This window comes from Oryctolagus cuniculus, chromosome 19 (assembly GCF_964237555.1).
Source record: "Oryctolagus cuniculus chromosome 19, mOryCun1.1, whole genome shotgun sequence".
NCBI lineage: Eukaryota > Metazoa > Chordata > Mammalia > Lagomorpha > Leporidae > Oryctolagus > Oryctolagus cuniculus.
This window is the reverse complement of record NC_091450.1, coordinates 41756807-41784005: the sequence shown is the minus strand read 5'-3', so window position 1 is coordinate 41784005 and position 27199 is coordinate 41756807. Positions and strand designations below refer to the sequence as shown.

The following is a 27199-nucleotide window of genomic DNA, read 5'->3' as shown; positions in this document are numbered from 1 at the left end:
GGCAGCTCCTCCAGGCACGGGGTCTACTCCAGCTTGTGCTGCCTCAACACCAACATCTTCTCCTAAACTCCTTCAGACCGAGACCCAAGGGACTGGCAGTCACTTCGGGAAAGGGGGGAGAGAGGACAGACATTAGAGAGATGGTGGGTGAAGCCGCCCCAAAAGGCACCCCCAGACGCGGGGAGGCCAGCGTCATTCTTCCTCCAGCCAGGAAAGGTGGACGCCCTGACCCGCGCCCTTGGCCGCAGGGACGCAAGTCGCAGGGGGCCTCGCACCCCCGCCGCCCCACACCAGCAGCCCACGCCCTCCGCGTCCTCCCGCTGAGCCGCCGCCCTCGCCCACTCACCCCGGCACCGCGCCCCAGGCGCTCCGAGGCGAGGAACGGCGCGGTCTCCGCGGCAGAGGCGCGGATCCCCGGGGGTCCGCGTGCACTTCCGGGTCCCGTCTAGGCGGCTTGGAGGTCTCATCTCGATCGCAGGCTCCCGAGGGCCACGGAGGAGCGCAGTCCACAAGTCCACAGCCGGGCGGGTGTGCACGGCCTTGCCGGAGGGACTGCTCCCACTTCCCCGTCCCACCGTCCGGGAGCCCCGGGCGCCCTCCCCGTGACTCCCGCCCAGCCCTGCTTTCCTTAGCGGCCGCAGGCCGGGCTGACCCTGCAGGGCCCGCAGCGTGGACATGAAGACCAGCCTCTGCGGGGCGCTGGAGAGGGGGCGAAGATCCACACGCCTGTCAGGCCAGCAGATCCGCCACAGGCCCCTGTGATGCGGGGAGGACGGGTATTAGGGGTTTGCTGTGAAACTGAAGAGAACAGAGCCCTTAAACCAACATTCTCTCAGGGATCCTCGCAAGCCTATTTCCTGCCAGCTCAGGAGCCAGCAGCTGCACGTGCAGGCCAGGAGGCGGCATCTGAAGCCTGGCCTGCTCAAACCACGGCCGGGCCTCAAACTACCCGTGCAGGATGAAGTGCGTGTGTGCGGGGATTTGTAACTTGAGCAAATGAGAGGAAAAAAAAGACAAGACACTTTCAGTTATGCCCAAGTTGTAAATTTATAAACATAAATGAAGTACAGAAGGCTAACCATTTTTTACAAGTGAAGACAATGGGAGATGTTAGCAAAATATAGTTAAAAGTCCAGCATTTTTCACTTGTACAGGGCACTATCTGCAATCATCTTACAGTCCTGGATTGAACATCAGTTCCTCCACACACCGGTATTTTGATGCGAGTGCAAGAGGTGATGCCTTATGATGCGAATGCTAGAAGAGACAGCCGTCCGGTTGTGGACTTCAGCTGCCAGGAGCAGCTCCCGCGCAGCCCAGGACGCCTCCCATTGTGTCCAGCCACAGGAAAGCTCTCAAATCCCGGGTCCCTCCTCCAGGCTAGTCCTGCACTGCTAAACGTCTGCTCGTGAATGCCTTCTGAGATTCCACTACTTCCTATGTGAGAATTCTTCAAAAAGCTCATGAACATGGAATTAAAAGGTTAACTTTTTTGTTGTAAAGTGTTTGAAATACATGCATATTTTCATAAGACACTTTTTCATGGACTTTTTGAAGACCCTCTTACACTATAACCAGAGGTGATAATAAATCTTGGTAAAGAAAAAAAAAATCTTGGTGAAGATCCATGTCATCAGCCAAGTTCTTAGCAGCAAAATAAGAACACATCTGGGGCACGAAGAAATGGAAGCGTCAATCTAGTGATGGGAGCAGGGTGTCTTGGCAGGAGACGTGAATTTGGGAGTTTTGACTTGTTACTATGAAGTTATTTCAAGAAGGGGTATGACCAGCTCCTTAAATTAACTTCAACATATTCTCTGCTAGTATCCCAGAGAGCTCCAGGAACCTTTGGAATCAGCTGCAAACGCAACAGTGAAACACTGGGGATGTGATAAGGAACAGAGCTATGAAAGGAAAGCTCTGGATTCTCAGATGTATAGAGTACCATCACGATGCTGTGAAGCTTTGGCTCAAACAGAACTGAGTTTGAGCTAATTTGCTTTGACAAGTTACTAGTTCTTTAACGCTAACAAGTTCTTTAACTTCTCTACCCCTCACTTCCTCTACAAAATGGAGCTGGTGCCCTTAAAAGATTGTGAGAACTGAGCTTAAATATCTACATACATACATACATGTGCCTGTAGGTGGGTGGAGAGACAGTAGATAAAATTGGTGTCCCAGGCCAGCGCTGCAGCTCAATATGCTAATCCTCCACCTGCGGCGCCAGCACACCAGGTTCTAGTCCCAGTCGGGGCACCGGATTCTGTCCCAGTTGCCCCTCTTCCAGGCCAGCTCTCTGCTGTGGCCTGGGAGTGCAGTGGAGGATGGCCCAAGTGCTTGGGCCCAGCACCCCATGGGAGCGCCGGCCGCGGCGGCCATTGGAGGGTGAACCAACAGTAAAGGAAGACCTTTCTCTCTCTCTCTCTGTCCACTCTGTCAAAAAAAAAAAAAAAATTTGGTGTCCCAGGGCCAGCACTGTGGCATAGTGGGCTAAAGCCGTGGCCTGCAGCACCGGCATCCCATATGAGCACCAGTTCGTGTCCCGGCTGCTCCTCTTCTGATCCAGCTCTCTGCTATGGCCTGGGAAAGCAGAAGATGGTCCAAGTCCTTGGGTCCTTGCACCTGCATGGGAGACCCGGAGGAGGCTCCTGGCTTCTTATCAGTGCAGCTCCAGTCACTGTAGCTATCTGGGGCGTGAACCAGTAGATGGAAGACGTCTCTCTCCCTCTGTAACTCTGCCTTTCAAATAAATAAATTTTTTAAAAAATAGTATCCCCCTATTAGATTTCTTCTCTTCCCTCCCCTTTCAAGACCAAAAAGGCATTTTGGTGTAGCAGGTAAAGCAGATGCCTGCAATGCTGGCATCCCATATGGACATTGGTTCAAGTCCCCACTGCTCTACTTCTGATCCAGCTCCCTGCTAATGCACCTTGAAAAGCAGTGGAGGATCGCCCAAGTGCTTGGGGCCCCAGCACCCACATGGGAGACCCAGAAGCTCTTGGCTCCTGGCTTCAGCCTGGCCCAGCCCTGGAATGTTGTAGCCATTTGGGGAGTGAACCAGTGGATGGAAGATTCTCTTCCTCTCTCTGTAATTCTACTTTTCAAATAAATAAATCCTTAAAAAAAAAAAAAAAAAAAAAAAAAGAGTAAGGGCATAAATTCCATTGAACCAATTAAACATCTGCTTAAACAGGTAAGTTGCATTATTTTGGTTTCTCACTTTTAAAAATGTGTTTTATATTCTGCCTACTTCTACTGAAACCTTGAAGGATTTACTCTTATGTACTGACAACATCCCAACTAAATAACCCTTTAAATACGATCAGTTTTTATTCCAGAGGTCTGTAGAAAAGAAAGCTTGGTATCAATACAATTAGGATGATTAACTCTTACTGTGAATCAAGTTTCAGAGGATCTGAGTTGCAGTCAGGAAGGTGATTCCAAGATTCCCAAATGCTTCTAGCTGAGGCCTTCAGATTTTCTTTGAAACAGATTGTCAGAAAATTCAAGTACACCTTTATTCAAGTGGAAGTACAAAAGAACATTCCTAAGCAAAAAGCATACATATGATTTTTACATGTTCTATTTGTGGATTAATCAATCCTGTTTCATAGTCATCAGAGGTGATTGGTGGTGTCTATAAGGTATACATGTTTGACAGAAAAAAAGTCATGCATTTTTCATTTGTTTTTATTTCAAGGTCAATTTCATTTAGATCCCTATCTTGCCCTGATTAAGATCCTGTGCTTAGGATAGGAGCAGAGTAAAATACAGTGGCAGAACTATACTAGGTTAGCCATAAGAGGCTCACAGTATGAGCAGTAAGTTTTTATATATTTGCTGAGGATTCCTAGTAAATATTAACACCTGAACTATGAAAGCCTCAACTGCTGGACAACTAGAATTTTAGTAACACTTGTTTTATTCACAAAATGCTATGAAGCTTAAGATGGAAAAATATGAATATAATAAAATGCTTTGACAACACCTAAAGAATCATGAACTCTTTTTAGGTATACAAAAGTGATCTAAACTCTCTGGAGCTAACAACATCTGTGACCACTTTTATCGCTCAAAAAAGTCATGTTCTTTTATACGGACTATAGATTCTATTAAAATACAAAAATGATGATTATACACAAAGCCCACATTTCAAACACTGTCCTGGATTGATGAAGGGAAATCAGAGAAAGGATCCAAACCACTCTCTTGAAATATTGTCTCTAGAGCTATTACATGATAGCAACATGTTTGTTGGAAGGCTGCATTCCCTTACGAAACACTCTGGTTTTTTCTCATTTATGTTCTTTGCCCTATCAACAGCAGACCTGAGCATTCTGCTGGCCTTCAATAGAAGCACATTAAGAATTCTAAACTTAGACATGCAGAATAGGCACTGAATGAATATAGACAGGCCCCAAGGAGTCTTGTTGGCTCATAGATACCCTTATTCAGTTGAAATGTTTAGTCAGCCACAAACTCAAGGAAACAGAATCCTTCATACATAAGGATGGTCTGGACGTGCAAATTCAATTCCTTTAAAAAGATGCTTTGCTTTAGGAAAGAAAACACCAGACCAGCAACATCAAGTAGGGACAGAAAATCTGCTGGTGAAAAGCTTAAAACCAGGAGGAAATCATCATTTGAAGATGCTTACAAGAATGAAAAAATCAACAGGAATCCAAGTATTGTGGCTTAAGAGCAGGCCTAAATGTCTGTTTTGGAGAGAACTTGGGCTAAGAGCAGAGAATGCTAACTGATCTACTTTCCAGAAGTTGACATGTTTTTAACATCGATGCATTAACAATATCTTAAGGAAAGTTTGAGTAAGAAGCAATTTCAGGAAAAATAAAATGTTTATAGGTCATATTAAAATAAAAATAGCTCAAAAATGAGCTCAGTAAATGAATTCTATAAATAAAATATACATAACCACTTAGAATATCTTTATATTAAATAAAATGCCATGAGAAAACTGAGTTTCATTCACCAAGTCACCCCTCTAACTAAATTCTTCTGCAATGAAAAATATTGGAATTAAACCCTAATAATTTCACATAAAAATAATCAAGAATTTTCTCTCCAATATTTAAATGGTAGGTAAAGCCCAAGATACAGTGACAATTTTTCATTTGCATTGTATCAGATTCTCATCTGGTACAGACATTCTAAGAAAGACTTGATAAAGTCCTGACAGACTGACCACATTTACTGTATTTAAATGACTTTTCTTGGGCACAGATTGATGCTGAATCACTGTTGGGTTATGACAGAATCTCTTCACACGCACACATATTTATTACATTCACAACATTTCTGCTGGCATGAATTTGATACTGAACAAGAGTTTGAATGATGACTTTTTCACACTCAGTAATGAAACCACTCCACAGTGAATTCTCCAACTGTGACCAAGATATGAAAATAGCAGGAAGAATTCACCACACTCAATAAATTCATACATTTTCTTGCTTGTATGAACTTGCAGGAGGCAATGAAGAGTTTAACAGCAAAAGCTTTCGTACAGTCATCGCAATCAGGTTTCTCTCTGGTGTGAACTCTCTGATGTGGAATAAGGGCTGAGCTATGAGTGAGGGGATTCACCACATTCAGTACACACATGATTTCTCCCAGGAGTGAACTCTCAGATGTTGAAAGGGGTCTGAACTTGAGTAAATGTCTTCCCACGTTCATTACATTCATAAGGTTTCTCTTTGGTATGGATTCTTTGATGTTGAACCAGGTGTGATCTCTGACTGATGTTCTCTTCCCAGGCATCACAATCAAAGGTTTTTTCTCTGGTAAGGACTTCTTGTTGCAGGGTAAGATCTGAACTGTAACTAAGACTTTCCTCATAATCATTACATTCATATGACTTCTCCTTCCTATGTGTCTTGTGATGCTCAATAAGGCATGAGGTTTGACTGAAAGCTTTTCCACACTCATTACATTCATGTGGCTTTTCTCTTGCATGAATTCTTTGATGCTGAATAAGATGTGAATTCAATCTGAAGTCTTTTCCACACTCATTGCATGTATACGGCTTTTCTCTGAAATGAATTCCTTGATGTTTAGCATAGGCTAACTCACTTTCATTATACTCATAGGATTTTTCTTGATGATGGATTCTCTGATGTTCTATTAGGTATGAAGTATGACAGAAGTCACTGCCACACACTGTACATTTACAGGGCATCTCTCTGTGAATTCTCTGATGTTGAGTAAGGTGTACACTACGACTAAAGACTCTTTCACAGCTGTTACATTTGTAAGATTTGGCTCTGGAGTGACTTTTCTTATGCTGAGTGATATCAGAGCTCTGCCTACAAGATTTATCTGACACTTCACAGGATTTATCAGATACTTCACATTTATAGGGTTTTTCTCTAGCGTGTATTCTTTTATGTCGACTAAGACTTGAGCTCTGACTAAAAGATTTTTCACATTCTTTACACTTGTAGGGTTTCTCTCTAGTATGGATTCTCTGATGTCGAGTAAGGGCTGAGCTCTGATGGAAGGTTTTCCCACATTCATCACATTTATAGGATTTCTCAGTAGTAGGAATGTTCTCCCACTTACTAAAGTGGGAAATGTCCATTAAGCTTTCTTTATAGTCACTATGAAAACTCTGTGCTTGACTTACATGTTCATGTTTATCAGCAGTTGAGTTCTGGTTGAAGTCTGTGTCGTATTTATTGTCATCAACATTTTGTATTCTAAGAACTCTCTGATCTGTATCAAGGGTGGAGTCCAGACTGAAGCTTTTTTCTGGGTCATTACATTCATTGTTCTTCTCACTGGTGAGGGTTTTCTTGCTGATTGTTATTTGCCTAAATTCTTTCTCCAGGAAGAGAAATTTCCTTAGGATTTCTTGAAGCCTTTCTAATCTGTCCTCAGACTTATACACTTCTCTAGTCTCAGGCACGTGGGCAATATCCTGTTTGAGTCTTCCTACTCTTGTTTTGTATGAATGTACTTCTTCCGAAATGTTCTGCTTAGGAATCAACAGCTTGTTTTCTTCTGTGGTCTCTCCATCTGATACAATATATAAATAGAAAATGCAAATGTAATCTGTACCCTGTGCTTAGAAAAAGTAAACCCGAAAGGAAAAATCTAAATAATGCAGCATCAACAAGGCTAAAAGAAGTTTAAATACTCTGGAAAAAAAAAAAAAAAAAACAGGCGCAAAATCTCAACAGCCAATGGAAAGGCATGAACAGGAGCAGTGAGGTAGGAAATGATTCAGAGTGTGGCAGAAACAGGGCATGGTCAGCGGTATAAGATAACCAGTCAAGGTGCTTCAAAAGAGAAATAGTTCAAAAGAATTTTATTTCAGCAGTTTCAACAGGGACCTAGAACAACTTGTGCATAAGGAGCTAAGTAAATGGAAAAGGGTCAACCTAAACTGCAGGGACAACGCAGGAGCTCTCCATTCTGGTACAGGCAGAGCTCTTCACCCTGAGTGCCAAAGCAGACACAGCTTGGTTCAACAATTGGACTTCACTTGCCGACTAATTTCATCTGATTGATTCTGCCTTACTCTCACCTGAGTAGTCCTCTCTTAAGACTTCTCTATTCTTAGTTTCCAGATCAAAGACCTGTAGATCTTGTTCCAGCTGGGAGATCCCACAGGCTTGGAAATTGGAAATCCTGCTCACAAAGAAGGAAATAGGATATGGCAGTGTATCCCAAAATGTCACACCACACTTTCTCTTTTAACTTAATGATAAATAGGGAGAGAAGGTAAATTCTGAGAAGACATTGATTAAAATGGCCTGGAGCCTTTTGTAGTAAGAGAAATGATTGTAGTGTTTAGATATGTATTTGGTCTTGCTTCTTCTATTGCATTTTTCAATAAACTTAAAAAAAATAAAAAATAAATAAAATGGCCTGCAGTGAGGAAGGTAAAGATCTTCAACAAGGAGCTCAGATTTCTGTTAAGGGGCAAATTAATAACTTGAAGCAGAAAAATTCATTTAAACACCATTCACAAGAGAAATTATGCATGGGTGTCTTCACAAAAGTTATTACCACTCTCCAACTGAGTCTGAAAATCAATATCTGTATTAGATCTGGTCTTCAAGTACTAACAGGGAGGTAGGTCATTAACATAATGTGAAGGGACCAAAAAAAGGTGAAACCCAAGCACCTGTTGCATGGTGAGCTAAACTGTAGCAACAGCATCAGTTAAGACAATGAATATTCCAAGGACAAATCTCAAGAAACACTCAGTTTCAGTGCACATGAGGAAACATAATGTGACACATCCCTATCCATAAGACACTTACACTCATTTCTTTGACAAGCACCCATGAAGTGCCTCCTGTGTACAAAGTAGGCAAAGGAGGAAAGCCCAAGCAAAAGGTCCATCCCCTCGAGGACCTCACATAACTGCAGACAGCTATAAACCATGAACTGAAACAGTACAGCTAGGAAAGGGCAATAAACGTGCATCCACACTTAAAATGGCCTTTCCACGGCTTACATTATGAACAGGCGGGATCCATTCTCTTTTAATGCCACAGCAATAGATAGTGTGCTTCTGAGGGGACAGAGTGTCAGATGGCAGTTTTGTATGTGAGGAGTCCAGACAGTTTCTAGAAGCACACATGCAAGGTTTCCCTCAAGCCCATCACTTCCAAAAAGTTTTCTCAGGGCAGGCATTTGGCCCCATGATTAAGACATCTATATTCCATACTAGCATGCCTGGGTTTGAGTTCCTGCCCAGCACTTGATTCCACCTTATCTACTAATTTAAACCCTGGGAGGCAGCAGCAGATGCTGAAGTAATTAGGCCCTGTCCCTGTCATCTACCTGGGAGACCTGGACTGAGTTCCCAGCTCCCACGCTCTGCCACGCCCAGCCCTCACCATTCCATACATTTGGGGAGTTAGTCAGTGTGGGACTGGGGCCAGTCGCAATCTTTTTCTCCCTCTCAAAAAAAAAATTTGTTCTCCATTCAATGTCCCCTTATCATTACCTGACAAGTCACCATATAACGGCATTTATAGATTTATTTTTAAAATGTTTCAGATATTATCATCTCTACTTGATTTATAAACTCTTTGGCAGCTAGACTATATATCTTGTATCAGCCACTTACCAAATTCCAACTTTGTGCCCCCATGTAAACACTGACAGGTACTCAATTTTAAAAGGACAATGGGAGGCCAACACTGCGGGGTAGTGGGTAAAGCCACTGCCTGCAGCGCCAGCATCTGAGCCCTGGCTGCTCCTCTTCCAGTTCAGCTCTCCGCTATGGCCTGGGAAAGCGGGGGAATATGGCCAAGTCTTTTGGCTGTGGGAAACGTGTAGGAAGCTCCTGACTCCCGATTGGCTCAGCTCCGGCTGTTGCAGCCACTTGGGGAGTAAACCAGCGGATGAAAGACCTCCCTCTCTCTCTCTGTGCCTCTGCCTTTCAAATCGGCTAAGCTCCAGCTGTTGCAGCCATTTGGGGAGTGAACCAGCGGATGGAAGAACTCTATGTCTCTCTGTAACTCTTTCAAATAAATAAATCTTCAAAAAAAAAAAGATAACATGGGGGGGTCGGCACTGCGGCATAGTAGGTTAAGCCTCTGCCTGTGGTGCTGGCATCCCATTGGGTGCCAGCTGGAATCCAGCTACTCCACTTCCAATCAAGCTCCATGCTAATGGCCTGGGAAAGCAGTGGAAGATGGCCCAAGTGCTTGGGCCCCTGCACCCACGTGGGAGACCTGGAAAGAAACTTCTGGCTCCTGCCTTAGGATCGACTTAGCTCCAGCCATTGTAGCCATTGGGGGAGTGAGCCAGTAGATGGAAGATCTCCCTCTCTGTTACCCTGTCTCTCAAATAAACAGATCTTTAATTAAAAAAAAAAAAAAAAAGTAATGTAGGAAAGTATAAAAGAAAACACCTAATAGGCAGCTAGTGATGAGAATGCAGTTTAGAAGACAGAAGAGAGTTTCAGATTAAGGGTTAAAAATCACCTATATTATTAAAATATTAAGGTTTACTATGAACTTAGGTACAAAGTACCAAGCCAAGAGTTTTACAAGTTTTCGCCCTCACCATAACACAGACAGATAGGAACAAACATGAATACTAAGATTCAGAGAGATCCAATAATTTCCCAAAGTCGTTACTGGTGAACCTAAGATTCAAACTCGGTGCTATTTCAGAACTCAGACTTTAAACAATCTTCTAGAAAAAAAGACTGAACTGAATCTTCCAAAATACAGACATGCAGAGAAGTATACTGACAACAGGGGACAAGGTAGAAATAAAAAAAAAAAAATTCGTTAGATTAAAAAGTGGATGGTCAGGAATACTGAGGATTTAGTCATAGAAGTCTTTTTCTTTTTTTCCCTCAACTCCTTGTCCCCCCATTCACAATACAGCCCAGGCATGATGAGGCCTGAGCTGAGGTGTACATGGGGAAGGCCTGCTCTGCCTCCTCTTTCTATACAGTCAGTGTAAGAACACAGCCTGTGGTAAGCACCGGAGGCCGCCATGAAAATCTTAATGAAATTCAAAGGAATCTAAGGGGCTGGTGCTGTGGTATTAGCAGGTAAAGCTGCCACCTACAGTGCCAGCATCCCACATGGGCGCCAGTTCAAGTCCTGACTGCTCCACTGCCAATCCAACTCTCTGCCATGGCCTGGGAAAGCAGTAGAAGATGGCTCCAAGTCCTTGGGTCCCTGCACCCATGTGAGACCCAGAAGAAGCTCCTGGCTTTGGATCAGCCCAGCTCCAGCCATTGTGGCCATCTGGAGAGTGAACCAGTGGATGGAAGACTTCTCTCTCTCTCTGTCTCTGCCTTTCAAATAATAAATAAATCTTTAAAAATAAAAGGAATCTAAGAGATCATTTAGTATCAAAGAAATGTAAATCTCTTTAGAACAAAAATTGAAACCACTAGTAACAGTCTGATCAATATCCAATTTAAAGAAATTCTACTATAAAGAAATAATCTGCCGGCACCACGGCTCAATAGGCTAATCCTCCGCCTGCGGTGCCGGCACACCCGGTTCTAGTCCCGGTCGGGGCGCCGGATTCTGTCCCGGTTGCCCCTCTTCCAGGCCAGCTCTCTGCTGTGGCCAGGGAGTGCAGTGGAGGATGGCCCAAGTCCTTGGGCTCTGCACCTGCATGGGAGACCAGGAGAAGCACCTGGCTCCTGGCTTCAGATCAGCGCGGTGCACCGGCCACAGTGGCCATTGGGAGATGAACCAATGGAAAAGGAAGACCTTTCTCTGTCTCTCTCACTGTCCACAATGCCTGTCCAAAAAAAAAAAAAAAAAAAAAAAGGTATAATCTGATCACACTTAATATCTGGTCTATAGCTCTTATCACTTGCTGTCCTTCCCAAGATATTTAGGTAACTAACTCAAGTCAGGCACTTATATCCATAACCCAATTTAATCCTTGGCACAACCCAAAAAAGCCTTAGGTTTTACAGATGAAGAAAATGTCAGATCAAATAATTTGTTCAACATATTAGTCAATGAGTACAGCCCCACTCTGTAATCTTTCTTTTTTTTTTTTTTTTTTTTGACAGGCAGAGTGGACAGTGAGAGAGAGAGACAGAGAGAAAGGTCTTCCTTTGCCGTTGGTTCACCCTCCAATGGCCGCCGCGGCCGGTGCGCTGCGGCTGGCGCACCGCGCTGATCCGATGGCAGGAGCCAGGAGCCAGGTGCTTTTCCTGGTCTCCCATGGGGTGCAGGGCCCAAGCACCTGGGCCATCCTCCACTGCACTCCCTGGCCACAGCAGAGGGCTGGCCTGGAAGAGGGGCAACCGGGACAGAATCCGGCGCCCCGACCGGGACTAGAACCCGGTGTGCCGGCACCGCTAGGCGGAGGATTAGCCTAGTGAGCCGCGGCGCCGGCCCCCCACTCTGTAATCTTTCTAATCTATCATACTGTCAACTAAAGCATTAATGGCAGGTTTTCTTCCCACTGAGCTGAATGACTGTTTTCAAAATTTAACTCAAAATTCTATGCTTTCAAAGTATGCACTTATGGAGTAGATGCTATGATGCAGTGGTCAAAGCTGCCAACTGTGACGTCAACATCTAGTATCAGAGCGCCAGTTCCAACCTCCACTCCATTTCCATTCTAGCTTCCTGCTAATGCATCCGGAAAGCAGAGGCAGACACTGGCCCTGGTCTTTGGGTTCCTGCCACCCATGCAGGAAGACCTCGATGGAGATTCTGGCTCCTGGCTCCTGCCTGGCCCAGTCCCAGCTCTTGCAGGCATGTGGAGAGTGACCCAGTGGATGGAAGTTCTGTGTTTATCCCTCTGTCACTTCATATTTCAAATAAATATCTTTTATACTCGCTTTAAATTTTTTCTATTTAAAATTAAAATTAGTTTTTTATTCAAATCTTTGATTCTATTTAAATCTTGAGTTTTCTGATTATTCTAATAGTCTTTTAAAATAGCATTTAAAATTTATCTTATTATTTGGTTTGTTGTTTTTACTAGAGTTTTTACAAGATTTTAGTCACCCGAAAGCTTCATGCTTTTCTTCCTGGTCCTTAATAAATACACAAATAAAATCTCACCTCCACAACAGCATTCTTTTGTAGACACCTGCTATAGTGGAATGTATATTTAGACAGTTTTATTTCTTCTTGAATGCATGTTGTTTATGGTTCCAAAATGTACAAACTGGCCTCTCTGTTCAATTTATCATGGTTATTTTGAATTTTTCTTGTCATCAGAGTACAACCTATCAAAAACATAAGAAACTCTTTATATGGTTGGAATTTTGTCCACAAAATAGTGGAAAAGAGCATGGAAAAAAAAGAGTGGAAAAGGGTTTCAGAGACAGATTCGGGTTCCAAGCCTATCATTTAACTTCTCTGCCTATTTCCTCAGAAATAAAATAGTATCATCTACTCACAGGGTTGTGGTAAGGACTAAATAAGAGATACACACATAGTATTCAGTAACATACTGGCTGATCAGCACATAGTAAATGCCACACTACAGAAAACTGTGGAAACATACTATTGTCCTCCAAGATATCAAGTTCAAAAAGCACAAGATATATACCTAACATTCCCAATCTATCAACCCACTAATCATCAACTAGAATTGATAAGCTAATTGCTAGTACCATCATCTAACAGGGCACCTACCACACCGACCCATGTGAGATCTGGCACTAAGTCACAGCTACCTTCCCTTGGTTACAACACTCAAGCAGGTTACTCAATTATCATGACTAGAATATTCTTTGAAAACTGGATAATGAAAACTATGTGTTGCCGACTTTTGTACTCAGCTGTTTATACAGTATATATTGACTGCTTTCTAGTGGAAGCCAATTCACCAGAGTCCTGATGTCTGTGATAAACATGATTCAAGGCTACTGCCATGCGGAAAAGATATAAAACAGAAAGTGAGGCTGCTACATCAGGGACTGAGTTAAAAAGCCTTTATTTTACAACCCCAAACAGTAAGTTAAATCAATACATGTATAAGCTTACTTTCAGGTGCAGTCTGCTGAACTCACAAGTATTAAAATGATTTCCCAAGGACTAGAAAAATTAATTGCTAAGGAGATGCTACTGACTAGGTCACAAAAACAAGCTGAATAGGAGAGTTTCTTCGTATGTGCCTGATGTGTGTGAGCATGTATGTATGTCCTGTGTGTGCAGACAAAACAGAGGAAATGGGAAAAAGTCCAGTTTCATACCAGGCTGTGCTGTGAGACTACTACAAAGTTTTTACTCCAAAAAGTAGACAGGTGTAGCTGTTTGAAATTCTGTAATTAGGTAAAATGAACAATAGTTTACAATTTTATATATATGTATATATATCAGTGTACAGTTTACAAAATTAAATATACATTCATACATTTTTGTGCCCTGAAATAAAAGAATTTAACTTTTTGCCTTCCCATTTCCCCCTCCGTCAAGGACAGTGCTAAGGTACCATAAATCCATCAATCTGTAGAGCACCAGAGAGAATCCAGGGGAGGAAGGCATGACCCTGAAGAGTGTCAGAGGGATTTCAAGGAAGGAGAAAACTATGATGTGAAACATGAGGAAAGCCCAGGGGACCACAGGAGGGTCAGGTCGTGTTTGCTACAGAAAAGGAGGGGCACACCACATGTTTCACATTCCAAAATAACAAGAAAGATCATAACTGAAGACCTGGAGCTGAACTCTGTGGTTTCTCAGAACACAAGCAGATGACCACCAACTGCAGTTTCTGAACTGGGTTCATAACGTACCTGGTTGCAATGGAGGTTTCTTTGGCTCCTTATATTAGAAATTTAACAAAGGTCATTTAAGGAACTGAAATTTTACATGGTAGTGGCATCCTGGGGAGCATCTATTCCATCAATCAAGTTTAATATCTTACAATCGTGGAAAAGGAGTTTCCGAGGAGGGACGAACAATATCGATGGGAAGCCGATACTTGGACCATCTCTTGGAGATTCCTGCTGTAAGGACTGCAAGTGTTTCTCCAGAGAAAGCACTTGCCTGGGTATGACTCAGGGCCGGGCAGGAATTCACACTATGAAGCCGGGTGGTGGGAAGACGGAGAAGTATGCCTACAAAGATCAAAGAGCCAGGAATAGAAAACACACACTAAAAACCTTCTCTGAGGGCAAGAGAAGAACTTGTGAATCCTGAATGCAATCAGGGAGACAAAGCAACACCCTGGATGCTACTAGCATAGGCAAAGCAGGAAAAAAGTGTAAATACAAATACCCACATGAAAAGGGATGAGAAAAAAGGCCAAAAAAAGAGAAAAGTGAAAAAAAGAACAATGCTCACATCAAGGGGGCTTCGAAACCCCCGACTGACACTTCTTGACAGCACTACAGACCCTGATCCAAGCTGCCTAACAGTGCTGTTCAAAATAACAAAGGAGAGATCAGTGTAAGAATTTACCCCGGGCTGGCGTTCAAGGCACAAGGGGTAAAGCTGCAGCCTGCAGAGCCGGCATTCCATTTGGACCAGGTCTGAGTCCCCACTGCTCCACTTCTGATCCAGCTCTCTGCTATGGTCTGAGAAAGCAGTGGAAGATGGCCAAATGCTTCGGCCCCGGAACCCATGCCCCTGGCTTCAGATCAGCCCAACCCATTTCTCTCTCTCTCTCTCTGAGAAGGAGAATTGCCCATTTGCGTTAGAGTAACAGACTGCTGCTGCCCGAGGGATTACCATCTAGGTGCCTCACTGAGGTGTACTCACATTGAGTCAAGTCCTTACATGCTCAGAGATGAACATGGGGATCTCAACAGGTACAACAACAAGGATTTTTGTCTGCTCAACAATTTGAGTCTACCTTTAAAAAAAGGCATTTCTGGGGGCCGCCACCTGCGGTGCCAGCATCCCACGTGGGCACCGGTTCGAGGCCTGGCTGCTCCACTTCCAATCCAGCTCTTTGCTATGGCCTGGGAAAGCAGTAGAAGATGACCCAAGTCTTTGGGCCCCTGCATCCGCATGGGAAGACCCGGAGGAAGCTCCTGGCTCCAGATTGGCGCAGCTCTAGCCGTTGCGGCCAGTTGGGGAGTGAACCAGCAGATGAAGAACCTCTCTTTCTCTCTGCCTCTTCTTCTCTCTCTGTGTAACTCTGACTTTCAAACAAATAAATAAATCTTTAAAAAAAAAAAAGGCACTTCTTCTCCTTAGGAAAATGGGAAATTCTCAAGCTACTGGGGCAGTGAAAGACAGGGAAGGTTGAGAACTTAGGCAAAGCACAAGCAAGGTTCCCTTTGCTAAGAAGGAACAGGATGTCCCACAAAACTAGGGAACATGAACTGAAAATCAGCAGAACATCTCTTCTCAACACTCCCAATGCAACTTTACCTACCCTTCCCAGAGATGACCTTAAAGACAGAGGATTTAGAGATTCTAAGACCTGAAATTTGAGCCACACCCTAACAACCTCCTCAGAGACCTCTCACCGACTCAAAAAAGCAAAGAAATCGATATAGGTAAATTGGATAATAAGGAAGATGGTCCTTACCCAACGAGACCACGTTCCCATAATTCTCTAACATCACTTCTCTGTAGAGGTCCCTCTGAACAGGGTCCAGGCATCCCCATTCCTCTCGAGTTAGGTGCACAGCCACATCCTCGAATGTCACAAACTCCTGAAATAACACATTCTGGCTGCTCTGGGGAATGAGGCCACTGTAACACCATGGCCAGAGAATGAAGAAGATGATAGGGTATCCAGTGTGCATTTATGTCGGGGAGATGGGAGAACAGATTAGAACCGAGAGAATAAATCCCACAACCCTTAAAAATCAAGTAAGTGCCCATCACAGAACCATGGACAAAGGAAGAAGCAACAAGCTTGCTCGTGGTGCTGGGGAGATGGGAAGGGGTTTGTGTGAAGTCCGGGTCTCTGAAGAAGAGCAGTACCCCAAAGGGGGTCTGCTACTGAAAAAACTTCCAGGCAAGGTTTGCAGATGGGATTGGGAGAGACCACACTTAACGAGCAGTTCCTGAGGAGAGGTGGAGGGTGCCTCAGCTCACCTGGTACAGTGCAGCTGCCTGGTCTCCTGGGCTTCCCTCGTGGGGAAGAGCAGGCACCTGGGGGACAGGTGGCGCTGAGGGAGGAGAAAGGAGAGTGAGAGCAGCCCCTCCCCAGGGCTCCCTTTCAGAAGAGGCCGCTCCAGCCCAAGAGGTCAACAGGATCCTCCTCCACATCAACACGCTAGTAAACCCAACAAACATTTCTCAGGCACTGGGTGTGTCTGCTCCGCTCCTGCTCACCACGTCCAGGCCCTACTTATGCAGGTTTAGACTTGCGATGCAGGCTCTCATTACGAAATCTCATCTCCACCTCATTCTCATGACGTGCCGTTCCCCTCACAGGAAAATGAACACAGCGTAAACACTCGTGGTGACTTCTCCAGGGCCACGGTACTTTAGGAGATGTCTGACCCCTTTGCAGACACTGTTCTACAAACTCCATAAAGGCGTTCTCTCATAAATGGGCCCTGTCTCGACAACCAGTATGCAAAGCTCCCAGGAGTCTCCACAACCTTTCCCACACGTTTGCAGGGGTCCACAGCACCCTGCACTCTGGGGTACTCCATCTGTGTTGCTGACACACAAGTTATTTAAGGTGCTGGCCATAAGCAATCTACAACCCAGTTCTTACAAGACAGAGGAAGAAAATTACAGACCAACCATCCAAAAACTGACTGTAGAGTCAATGTAGGATATGTATGCATTCCCAAGGGCATTGTGTGCTCAACCAAGGAGTTAACTGGTTGCTTTCTTAACCAAAATACATTAGTCACTAATGCTGTGGTCACAACAGAGTGGCAGGCGGCAAAGCATGTAAAGCACACAAAGTCACCAAGGAAAGAACCAGAGTGAAAGGCAGGCGGGAGGGCAGGGAAAGGCCTTGAATGAAGAGGAAATGAGAGCCAGGCAAGGACTGAGACAGGTAGCGAAAGCAGCAAGCCTTAGAAATCACTTTGGCTGTGGTAACCAAGATGAAATGAAGGTTGCCTGAAGAAAAAATAGCCAGAGGGGAGCAAGTGGCTACCGCTCTGCTTCTTAAAGCAAAACGCGCTGTCCTTAACAGACAGGCCCAGACCAGGAGACAAGCAGCCGCTCCGGCCCTCCCTTCCCGTCCTCCCTCGAGGGGCCGCCATCATCTTCTCGGAGTTCCCGGCCTTTCTCGTAACAAGCCCAGGAGCCCCTCTCACAATCCCCACTTTTCTGGCCGGAAGTGTTGCCTCTGCCTTACCCCCAGTGAGTCCCTGCTCCATGTCGGTGTCCTGCGCGAACGGAGGCTCCGGGGACAGATACTCAGACTGGTTCTCCAAAGAATGAAACTGGACCCTTGGAGATTCTGCTGCTTGCTGGGGCGGTATTTCCTCCATCCCTATTCCGGAGGGCAATCACCATCACTGTGGGGGGAGATCAGGATAAGTTACTGTCAGGAGTTCAACTATCCCATCATTTTATAGTCTCACGACCGAGCCATCTATTTCCCATCCAGCAAATACTCTACAGAAACTAGCTGATGAGGATTAACCACCTGAAACAGACAACAGAAAGATGGATAGTATTCAAATACGTAAAAGCCAAATCATATGATCCAAATACGCAAATGCATTTGACCTCCACTAATTTCAAGTTGGGGTATCAAGAGAAAAAAAAACAACCACCCCCACATAGTACCATTTAATCATGTAAAAGTTTCCTGCGAGATTTTCAAATGTTTAAAAATTGACCACCTTTCAAGGTTCGAGCCTCCACCCAGAGAAACGTGCCAGTTCCGATTACTCATTGTTTTTCCGAAGCAGGCCCCTGAGGAACTAGTAGGTAATTGCTAACAGCCCTCTTTAAAAAATCACTAAATGCGCTTAACGAATAACAAAACCGCTTCGGGGGTGGGGGTCGGAACCCTCGCAGACTCAGCCGAGCTGGGCCGGCCGCCCCCTCCCCCCACAAACCTGCGAGAGAAACGCAGGGAGAACGCTGCGGTCCGCACAGGTTTGACGGGTGCCCTTCACACCCAAGGACGTACGGCAGGGCTCCGGCCTCCCCGCCCAACCCTCCGCCAGGGCCCTCGGAGCTCGGGCCGCGCTGCCCCCACCCACTTCCCCTTTACAGGCAGGCGCGGTCCCCGAAGGGCGAGGCAGGCCTCACGGACCCGGCTCACCCCGGGCCTCGGTCACCGGGTCCTGACGCGGGGCCCTGGTCCGCAGGGCGTCGGGGCGAAGCAGGGCCCCTCGCACCGGGCCACGGGAACCGCCGCCGTCGGCCGTGCCGGGACGCTTCTTCCTCCTCCTCCTGAGGAGGTGAAGCAGGGGGCCGGCCCACCCGCGACCGAAACCCGGCTTCGGGGAACTCACCCGAGCAGAGGGGAGGACCCAGAGGCTGTCGCGTCGCAAACACACTGGCTCCTACGCCGCCTCAGCCTGCCTATGACCGCTCTAGACTGCCCGGAGGACCGCGCTTCTCTGTGGCACTTCCGGGTGGAGGAGGGCGGGCTCTGGGGGAGGGCCCCGGATGAGGCTTGGGCTACAAGCCCCGGATGGGGCTCGGGGCTAGGCCTGTGGCTGGGCCACTCTAGTTCCACGCCAATTTTTTTTTTTTTTTTTTTTTTTTTTTTTTTTTTTTTTTTTAAGATTGATTTTATTTGGCTGGCGCCGCGGCTCACTAGGCTAATCCTCTGCCTTGCAGCGCCGGCACACCGGGTTCTAGTCCCGGTCAGGGCGCCGGATTCTGTCCCGGTTGCCCCTCTTCCAGGCCAGCTCTCTGCTGTGGCCCGGGAGTGCAGTGGAGGATGGCCCAAGTGCTTGGGCCCTGCACCCCATGGGAGACCAGGAGAAGCACCTGGCTCCTGGCTCCTGCCATCGGATCAGCGCGGTGCGCCGGCCACATCGCGCCAGCCGCGGCGGCCATTGGAGGGTGAACCAACGGCAAAGGAAGACCTTTCTCTCTGTCTCTCTCTCTTTCACTGTCCACTCTGCCTGTCAAAAAAAAAAAAAAAAAAAAAAAAAGATTTATTTTATTTATTTGGAAAACAGAATTACAGAGAGAAGTAGAAACAGAGAGGTCTTCCATCTGCTGGTTCACTCCCAAATGACCACTGGCTCACATCACAAATGCCCTCACCAGCTGGGGCTGGAACAGGGCGAAGCCAAGAGCCAGGAGCATCTTCTGGGTCTCCCACGTGGGTGCAGGGACCCAAGAACTTGAGTCATCTTCCACTGCCTTCCCAGGCCATTAGCCGGGGAGCTGGATCAGAAGTAGAGCAGCCAGGACTTGAACCAGCAGCCACGTGGGATGCTGGCGCTGCAGGCAGCAGCTTAACCCATCATGCCAGAAGCCTGTCCCCTCCCATAAGCTCTCTAAACTCTCTTCATATGAGGCAAGTATTGAGGTGTGCAGCTGACATTTGGACCACAAAATCATGAAATCCGAATCTCCTAAAGATGTTGGGGAGAGGGGTGGAGTGTAGGCTGAACAGGTTAGAAACGGAAAAGAGACTGAGAAGGGAGGATTGAAGGCAGTTCCGCCCCTGGTGGGAAGGCTAAACCACACAGAAATGGAGAGGGAGAGTGTGTCGTGCTGGGACAGGAATCCTTTGGGCACTCTGATTCCCAGGGAGCCTTGGGTCTTTAAAAAATATGACACCTGGGGACCCACACTATGGCATAGAGCGTAAAGCTGCCACTGTGATGCCAGCATCCCATATGTGCACCAGTGCCAGTCCCAGCTGCCCCACTTCTGATCCAGCTCCCTGTTAACACGCCTGGGAAAGCAGTCCAAGATGGCCCAAGTGCTTGGGTCCCATTCATCAGTGTGGAAGACTCAGATGGAGCTCTTGGCTGCAGCCTGGCCTAGCCCCAGCTGTTGCAGACATTTGGGGAGTAAACCAGTGGATGGAAGCACCAATGATATTCTGAATCCAGAGATACTTTTAAAATATAAAAAATTCTAAGGCATTTACCAAAAAACAAGAAAAACACCTAGCCAAACTTCTCCTTTAAAAAGAGCTATTGGGGGGGAGGGGGCAGCGAGGATTGCCCAGGTCCTTGGGCCCCTGCATCCATGTGGGAGACCCAGAAGAAGCTCCTGGCTCCTGGCTTCAGATCGGCTCAGCTCTGGTTGTCGCGGCCATCTGGGGAGTGAATCAGCAGATGGAGGATCTCTCTCTCTCTCTCTCTCTCTCTCTCTCTCTGCTTCTCTCTCTGTGTAACTCTTTCAAATAAATAAATAAATCTTAAAAAAAAAAAAAAGAGCTATCGGGGTGGGTGTTGTGGTGTAGCAGGTAAAGCTGCCAGCAGAGGATGGCCCAAGTCCTTGGACCCCTGCACCCATGTGGCAGAACTGGAACAATCTCTTGGCTCCTGACTTCCGCCTGGCCCAGCCCCAGTCATTGTAGCCATTTGGTGAGTGAACCAGTGGATGGAAAACTCCCTATATATTCATCTCTCTATATAACTCTGTCAAATAAATAAATAAATAATTTTTTTAAGTTATCAAGATTTTAAGTTACCAGGTCATTATGGCAGGTGGAATCATAGCTCCCCAAACATCTCCAAGTCCTGCTCTCTGGAACCTGGAAAGATTTACCTTCCACAGCAAAAGGGGACTTTAAAGACATGACTATGTTAAGGACTATGAGGCAGGAAGATTATTATGGATTATCCAGTGAGGGCAACCATAAGAGTCCTTATAAAAGGGAGGTAGGAGTATTAGAGAAATATTTTTCTTTCACTTAAAAAATATTTATTTATTTTTAAGAGAGAGTGACAGAGAGAGAGACAGGGGGTGAGAGGTTCACTCCCCACATAGCCAGCCACAACAGCCAGAGGTGGGCCAAGCTGGAGCCAGGAGCCAGCCACTCCATCCTATCCTCCCATACGTGGCAGGGGCCCCAGGGCCACCTTCCACTGCCTTCCCAGGAAGCTGGGTAGGAAGCCGAGCAGCCGGGACTCAAAGCTCTGCTCTGATACTGGCTGCCAGCATCATCAGTCCCTAGACAGAAGTTTGGAAGTGTTACACTAGCTAGCTCTGAAGATGATGGAAAACACGCTGGGAGCTGAGGCAGGCAGGCAGCCCCCTAGAAGGGGGGAAAGGCAGGGAAATTAATCCTCTCCAAGAGGATGCAGAAGAAAATGTAGCCCTGTTGACCCATGTTAGACTGCTGACCTTCTGAACTCGAAGGTAGTAAACTTTTGTGGTTTAAGACACTAAATCTGGGGTAATATACCACCAATAGGAAACTAATAGTCATTATACAAAAATCAAGCATCTTGATATATAATATACGTATTATATGCTGGAAGATACATTCAGAATCATTTCATATACTATAGAAAGAACTGGAAGAGAGGTGCTGATGCACTCCAAAGATAAATAACAGGTAAAGAAGCAGCAATACTGATGGCTTGATTTGACCAGTTTATAGTGTATACATGTGTTGAAATATTGCATGATACCCCCAAAAGTACAAGAGCTGCACACTAAACAAAAGTGTTTAATAAAAAACCCACGTGTATATATATGCATATATATACACACACACATATATATGTGGTATTATTTATATATATATATATATAGAGAGAGAGAGAGAGAGACAGACAGACAGAAAGCTCCCACTCACTGGTTTGCTCCCCAAATGCCTGCAAGAGTGAGGCCTAGCCCAGGCCTGGAATTCAACCCAGGTCTCCCAGGTGGATGGCAGGGACCCACCTCCTTGCACCACCATCTGCTGCCCCATAGGGTTTGCATTAGTGGGAAGCTGGAATCAGGAGCCAGAGCTAGGACTTGAACCCAGGTATTCTTATAGGGGATGGAGGTGCCCCAACCAGCATCGCAACTACCAGGTCAAATGTCTCTCCCCAGGAATAGATGTTAGTCTTAGTCTTAATCTTTATTCTTTATTTATTTTCTTTTCACTTAAAAGGCAGACAGAGAAAGAGAAAGAGATCTTCCATGTGCTGCTTCACTCCTCAAAAACTTGCAATGGCGAGGGCTGGGCCAGGCCCATGCTAGGAGTCTGGAACTCAGTCCAGGCTCCTCACATGCATAACTGGGACACAAATACTTGAGCCATCATCTGTTGCCTCCCAGAGTGTATATTAGCAGGAAACTGGAAAGGAAGCCAGGGAGCAGGGAAACGAACTAGGCACTCTGGTATGGGACAACTTGATTTAAAGTTTATGTAGTTTATATATTAAGGATTCAGAATTTGCATTTGGAGGTGTCTAGCCTAGTGGTTAAGAAACCCAAGACCTTGGCCGGCACTGTGGCTCACTAGGCTAATCCTCCACCTGCGGCGCCGTCACCCCAGGTTCTAGTCCCAGTCGGGGCACCGGATTCTGTCCCGGTTGCCCCTCTTCCAGGCCAGCACTCTGCTGTGGCCCGGGAGTGCAGTGGAAGATGACCCAAGTCCTTGGGCCCCTGCACCCCTTCCTCGGAGGAAGCTCCTGACTCCTGGCTTCAGATCGGCTCAGCTCTGGCTATTGCAGCCAACTGGGGAGTGAACCAGCATATAGAAGACCACTCTCTCTCTCTCTGCCTCTCCTCTCTCTGTGTAACTCTTTCAAATAAATAAAATATATCTTTAATAAAAGAGAGAGAGAGGGAGAGAGAGAAAGAGAGAGGGAGAGAGAGGGAGGGTGGGAGGGAGGGAGGGAGTAAGGAAGGAAGGAAACCCAAGTCCCACATCAGAGTGCCGGGATTCAATTTCCTGTCTCAGGCACCTGAGTCTAGTTTCCTACCAATGCAGACCCTGGTAGGCAGCAGTAATGGCTCAAATAACTGGGATCCTGCCACCCATGTGGGAGACCTGGGCTGTGATTCCAGCTCCTGAGCCCAATTCAGTGTTAGCTTCAGGCATCTGGGAGGTGAGCTAGCAGATGGTATCTTTCTTTCTCTCTCTCTCGCTCTCATTCTCTCAATTTTTTTTCAATTTTTTAAGAGACGGATCTATGGAGTGGAATAAAAAGTTTAGAAATAAATCTTTATCTATCTATCTACGCTGATTTTTGATAAATTATCAAGGTAGCCAGGCCGAACTGAAAATAAGGCCTAGGATCTGTTTATACCCATGGCAATAATGCAAAGGAGACTACGTGTGCGGCCTCAGCAGGTTACCTGGGTTAAACTCGGAGCCAGTTCAGGGAAAAGAGTAGGATCCTGGTACCTGTTCTCAGGAAACTTGTATCCAACCTTCATGCTGCTTCATGATATTGGTGACAAATACTATTTGTCCAGTGGACAGAAGTGGCAAGGATTCTGGATGTCCTAGACAAATAACCAGTAGGGCAATACATAAACCTGAAGATTCAGGAGCCTGTCCAATCGGTGAAGGCTTGAGGGAGAAGGGGCCGGTGGTCTGGGGCACGTAAGGACATCACCGCATGGTAAAGGACAGTTGTCTCACCTGCACCCTCTAATCCCAATTAAATTAGCACATGCTTGAGGAGCCTCTTTGGATACTGGAGGCCATATATGCCACACAGAGGAAAACTATTGCAACCCATTGTCATGTGACCTGGGGATTTCCATTCATTTGAAGGGGCTTAGAGCAACAGAAGTCTCTACAGTAAGTCCAGGTAGCCACGCAAGTTTACTCGCAAATCCAATGGTTCCAAAGTGTCTCTGCTGGATACAAATGCTGTACGGAGTGTAAGGAAAGCCCCCAGTAGGAGAGTGTGTTAGTTTTCCATGGCTGCCATAACAACGTACCATAAACTGATGAGCTTAAACAACAGAAATGGAGTGCCTCCCAGTTTTGGAGGCTAAAATCAGAAATCAAGGTGTGGTTTCCTCTGGGGGCTGTGAGGAAGGGTCTGTCCATGCCCCTGGGGGCTGTGAGGAAGGGTCTGTCCATGCCCCTGGGGGCTGTGAGGAAGGGTCTGTCCATGCCTCTGGGGGCTGTGAGGAAGGGTCTGTCCATGCCTCTCCAGCTTCCGGCATTCCTTCGCTTCACAATCTTTGTCTTCATCTTCACTCTGCATTCTTCCTGGGTGCTGTGTCCAGCTTTTTTTTTTTTTTTTTTTAAGTGTTATCTATTTACTTCAGATGCAGAAAGATAGACAAAGGGGATAGGGCTAGAGATAGAGATAGAGATTAGCTAGAGAGCTCATATCATCTGGTTCCCTCCCCAAATGCCCATAACAGTAGGACTGAGTCAGGCTTAAGATGGAAGCCATGAATTCAGAGAAAAACACTCAGCTAGCAGGGAGCTGGAATCTGGAGCCAGAGCTGAAAATCAAACCCAAGCACTCTGATATGACATGTGGGTATTCTAACCAGCATCTTTTTTTGTTTAAGATTTATTTATTTATTTGAAAGAGTTACACACACAGATAGAAAGAGAGGCAGAGAAAGAGAGAGAGAGGTCGGTCTTCCATCTGCTGGTTCACGCCCCAGATGGCTGCAACTGCCAGAGCTGTGCTGATCCGAAGCCAGGAGCCAGGAGCTTCTTCTGGGTCTCCCACGTGGGTTCAGGGCCCCAAGGACTTGGGCCATCTTCCACTGTTTTCCCAGGCCATTAGCAGAAAGCTGGATCAGAGTGGAGCAGCCAGGACTTGAACTGGCGCCTACATGGGATGCCGGCACTGCAGGTGGCAGATTTACCCGCTACGCCACAGCGCCGGCCCCATCTAGCCAGCATCTTAACCACTAGGTCAAATACCTGCCTCTCTCCTTTTTACAAGGAAATCATTTAGATTGAAGGCCCACCCCATCCTGGGACGACCTTGATATAAGCATGATTTAGTTCCCACATCATGCAGACTTTAAGCACCAAAGTCATAAGTGAATGATAGAGCGGAGACTTGATCCAATTAAGATATTTTGGGTGTTCAGTCCCACTCAAAGCTTGCTCTGAAGGACAATGGTAATGAAAATTCTCCCCCCAGGCCAGTGCCGCGGCTAACTAGGCTAATCCTCTGCCTTGCAGCGCTGGCACACCGGGTTCTAGTCCTGGTCGGGACTCCAGATTCTATCCCGGTTGCCCCTCTTCCAGGCCAGCTCTCTGCTGTGGCCCGGGAAGGCAATGGAGGATGGCCCAAGTGCTTGGGCCCTGCACCCCATGGGAGACCAGGAGAAGCACCTGGCTCCTGGCTCCTGCCTTCGGATAGGCCTGCAGCGCGCTGGCCGCGGCGGCCATTGGAGGGTGAACCAACGGCAAAAGGAAGACCTTTCTCTCTCTCTCTCCCTCTCTCTCTCTCTCACTGTCCACTCTGCCTGTAAAAAGAAAAAAGAAAGAAAATCCCGCCCCCCCCCAGCAGTAGTACGTTTAGTCATGCACATCCTGTCTCAGCAGTGGTAACCTAAGGTACAGACATCCAATGACTTGGGCAATAACTGGTTTGGCTTGTTGGTCAGGGGCTATTCAAGTGCTTATGCAATTGGCTCAGGAACAAAGAGACTGTGGTGGAAGGGCGGAGGCTGTGCATGTTTCCAACCATATGGGCTACCTCTTACCAAGGCTGATAAAACTCCTACCACTGCAGTGTCTGATCTGCCGGCACTAGAGACCTCGCAGGATTAGAGACTGACACGGAGCCCTGGGGACACCAGTTACCACCTGGTTGAGTGCAATTTGTTTTTTGCCAGGATAGATACATGCTCTAAATATGGGCTTGTGTTCCCCAACTGCTTTGCCTCACAATTTGAGGGCATGCACTATGCCTTATCTTTTTTTTTTTTTTTTTACAGGCAGAGTGGACAGTGAGAGAGAGAGACAGAGAGAAAGGTCTTCCTTTGCCGTTGGTTCACTCTCCAATGGCCGCTGCAGCCGGCACACCCTGCTGATCCGATGGCAGGAGCCAGGTACTTCTCCTGGTCTCCCATGGGGTGCAGGGCCCAAGCACTTGGGCCATCCTCCACTGCCTTCCCGGGCCACAGCAGAGAGCTGGCCTGGAAGAGGGGCAACCGGGACAGAATCCAGCGCCCCAACCAGGACTAGAACCTGGTGTGCTGGCGCCGCAAGGCTGAGGATTAGCCTAGTGAGCTGTGGCGCCGGCTATGCCTTATCTTTTGACATAAACTGAAGAACCCATTCGCTAGACAAGGCAATGTGACAATGAGCCTGTGACCCACCATCATCCAGAGGCAGCTGGCCAGAGAATTGAGGAATGGCTGTTGAAGATCCAGCTAAATTGCTGGCTGAACTATAACACCCTGGAAAGCTGGGGAGCTGCCCTTCAGAATACAGAGCATGCATTAACATGCCTGGAATCAATATGCATGAGTGGTATTTTGTCTCCAACAGCGGGACCACATTTGTTCAGAAACCAAGGAGCTGGAATAGGATAGACCCAGTACTATCATACTCCAGAACCCATTTGTGCCTCCTATGTTCAAAATCTAGAGTCTGTCGGGTTATGGTCCTGATTCCCAGGGGAAACACTTTCTCTAGGACATATATTAGATGTTACAATGAACTGCAGACTGAAGAACACTAGGCCTCTTTGGGCTCTTCCTGCCAGTAGATCAGTAAATAAAGAAAGGAGTTATTATTTTTTTAAAGATTTATTTATTTATTTGAAAGTCAGAGTTAACACAGAGAGCAAAGGAGAGGCAGAGAGAGAGAAGTCTTCCATCCACTGGTTCACTCCCCAATTGGCTGCAATGGCTAGAGCTACGCTGATCCGAAGCAAGGAGCCAGGAGCTTCTTCCAGGTCTGCCACGCGGGTGCTGGGATCCAAGGACTTGGGCCATCTTCTACTGCTTCCCCAGGCCATAGCAGAGAGCTGGAT

The 27199-nt window shown here is 46.5% G+C and overlaps 2 protein-coding genes and 1 non-coding gene across 3 annotated transcripts in view; all 3 read right to left on the bottom strand.

Moving 5' to 3' along the window:
- ZSCAN25 (zinc finger and SCAN domain containing 25) overlaps positions 1-17844 on the bottom strand; it is a 49120-nt gene extending 31276 nt beyond the window's left edge. The window contains exon 1 of the mRNA XM_008248913.4: positions 17707-17844. The gene's annotated coding sequence lies outside the window, so the exon portion shown is untranslated. The remainder of the gene's footprint in view (positions 1-17706) is intronic.
- ZNF655 (zinc finger protein 655) lies at positions 1029-18968 on the bottom strand. The gene is given in 5 exon segments (XM_017337864.3): positions 1029-7035; positions 7547-7630; positions 7633-7650; positions 17707-17869; positions 18821-18968. Coding segments are annotated over 4 exon segments (1629 nt in total). The 5' UTR covers positions 17843-17869; positions 18821-18968; the 3' UTR covers positions 1029-5644.
- On the bottom strand, positions 10352-10485 carry LOC127491510 (small nucleolar RNA SNORA51). Its single transcript, XR_007920231.1, has one exon. It is a non-coding gene; the product is annotated as a small nucleolar RNA SNORA51 (small nucleolar RNA).
- Positions 18969-27199: the final 8231 nt, after the last annotated feature.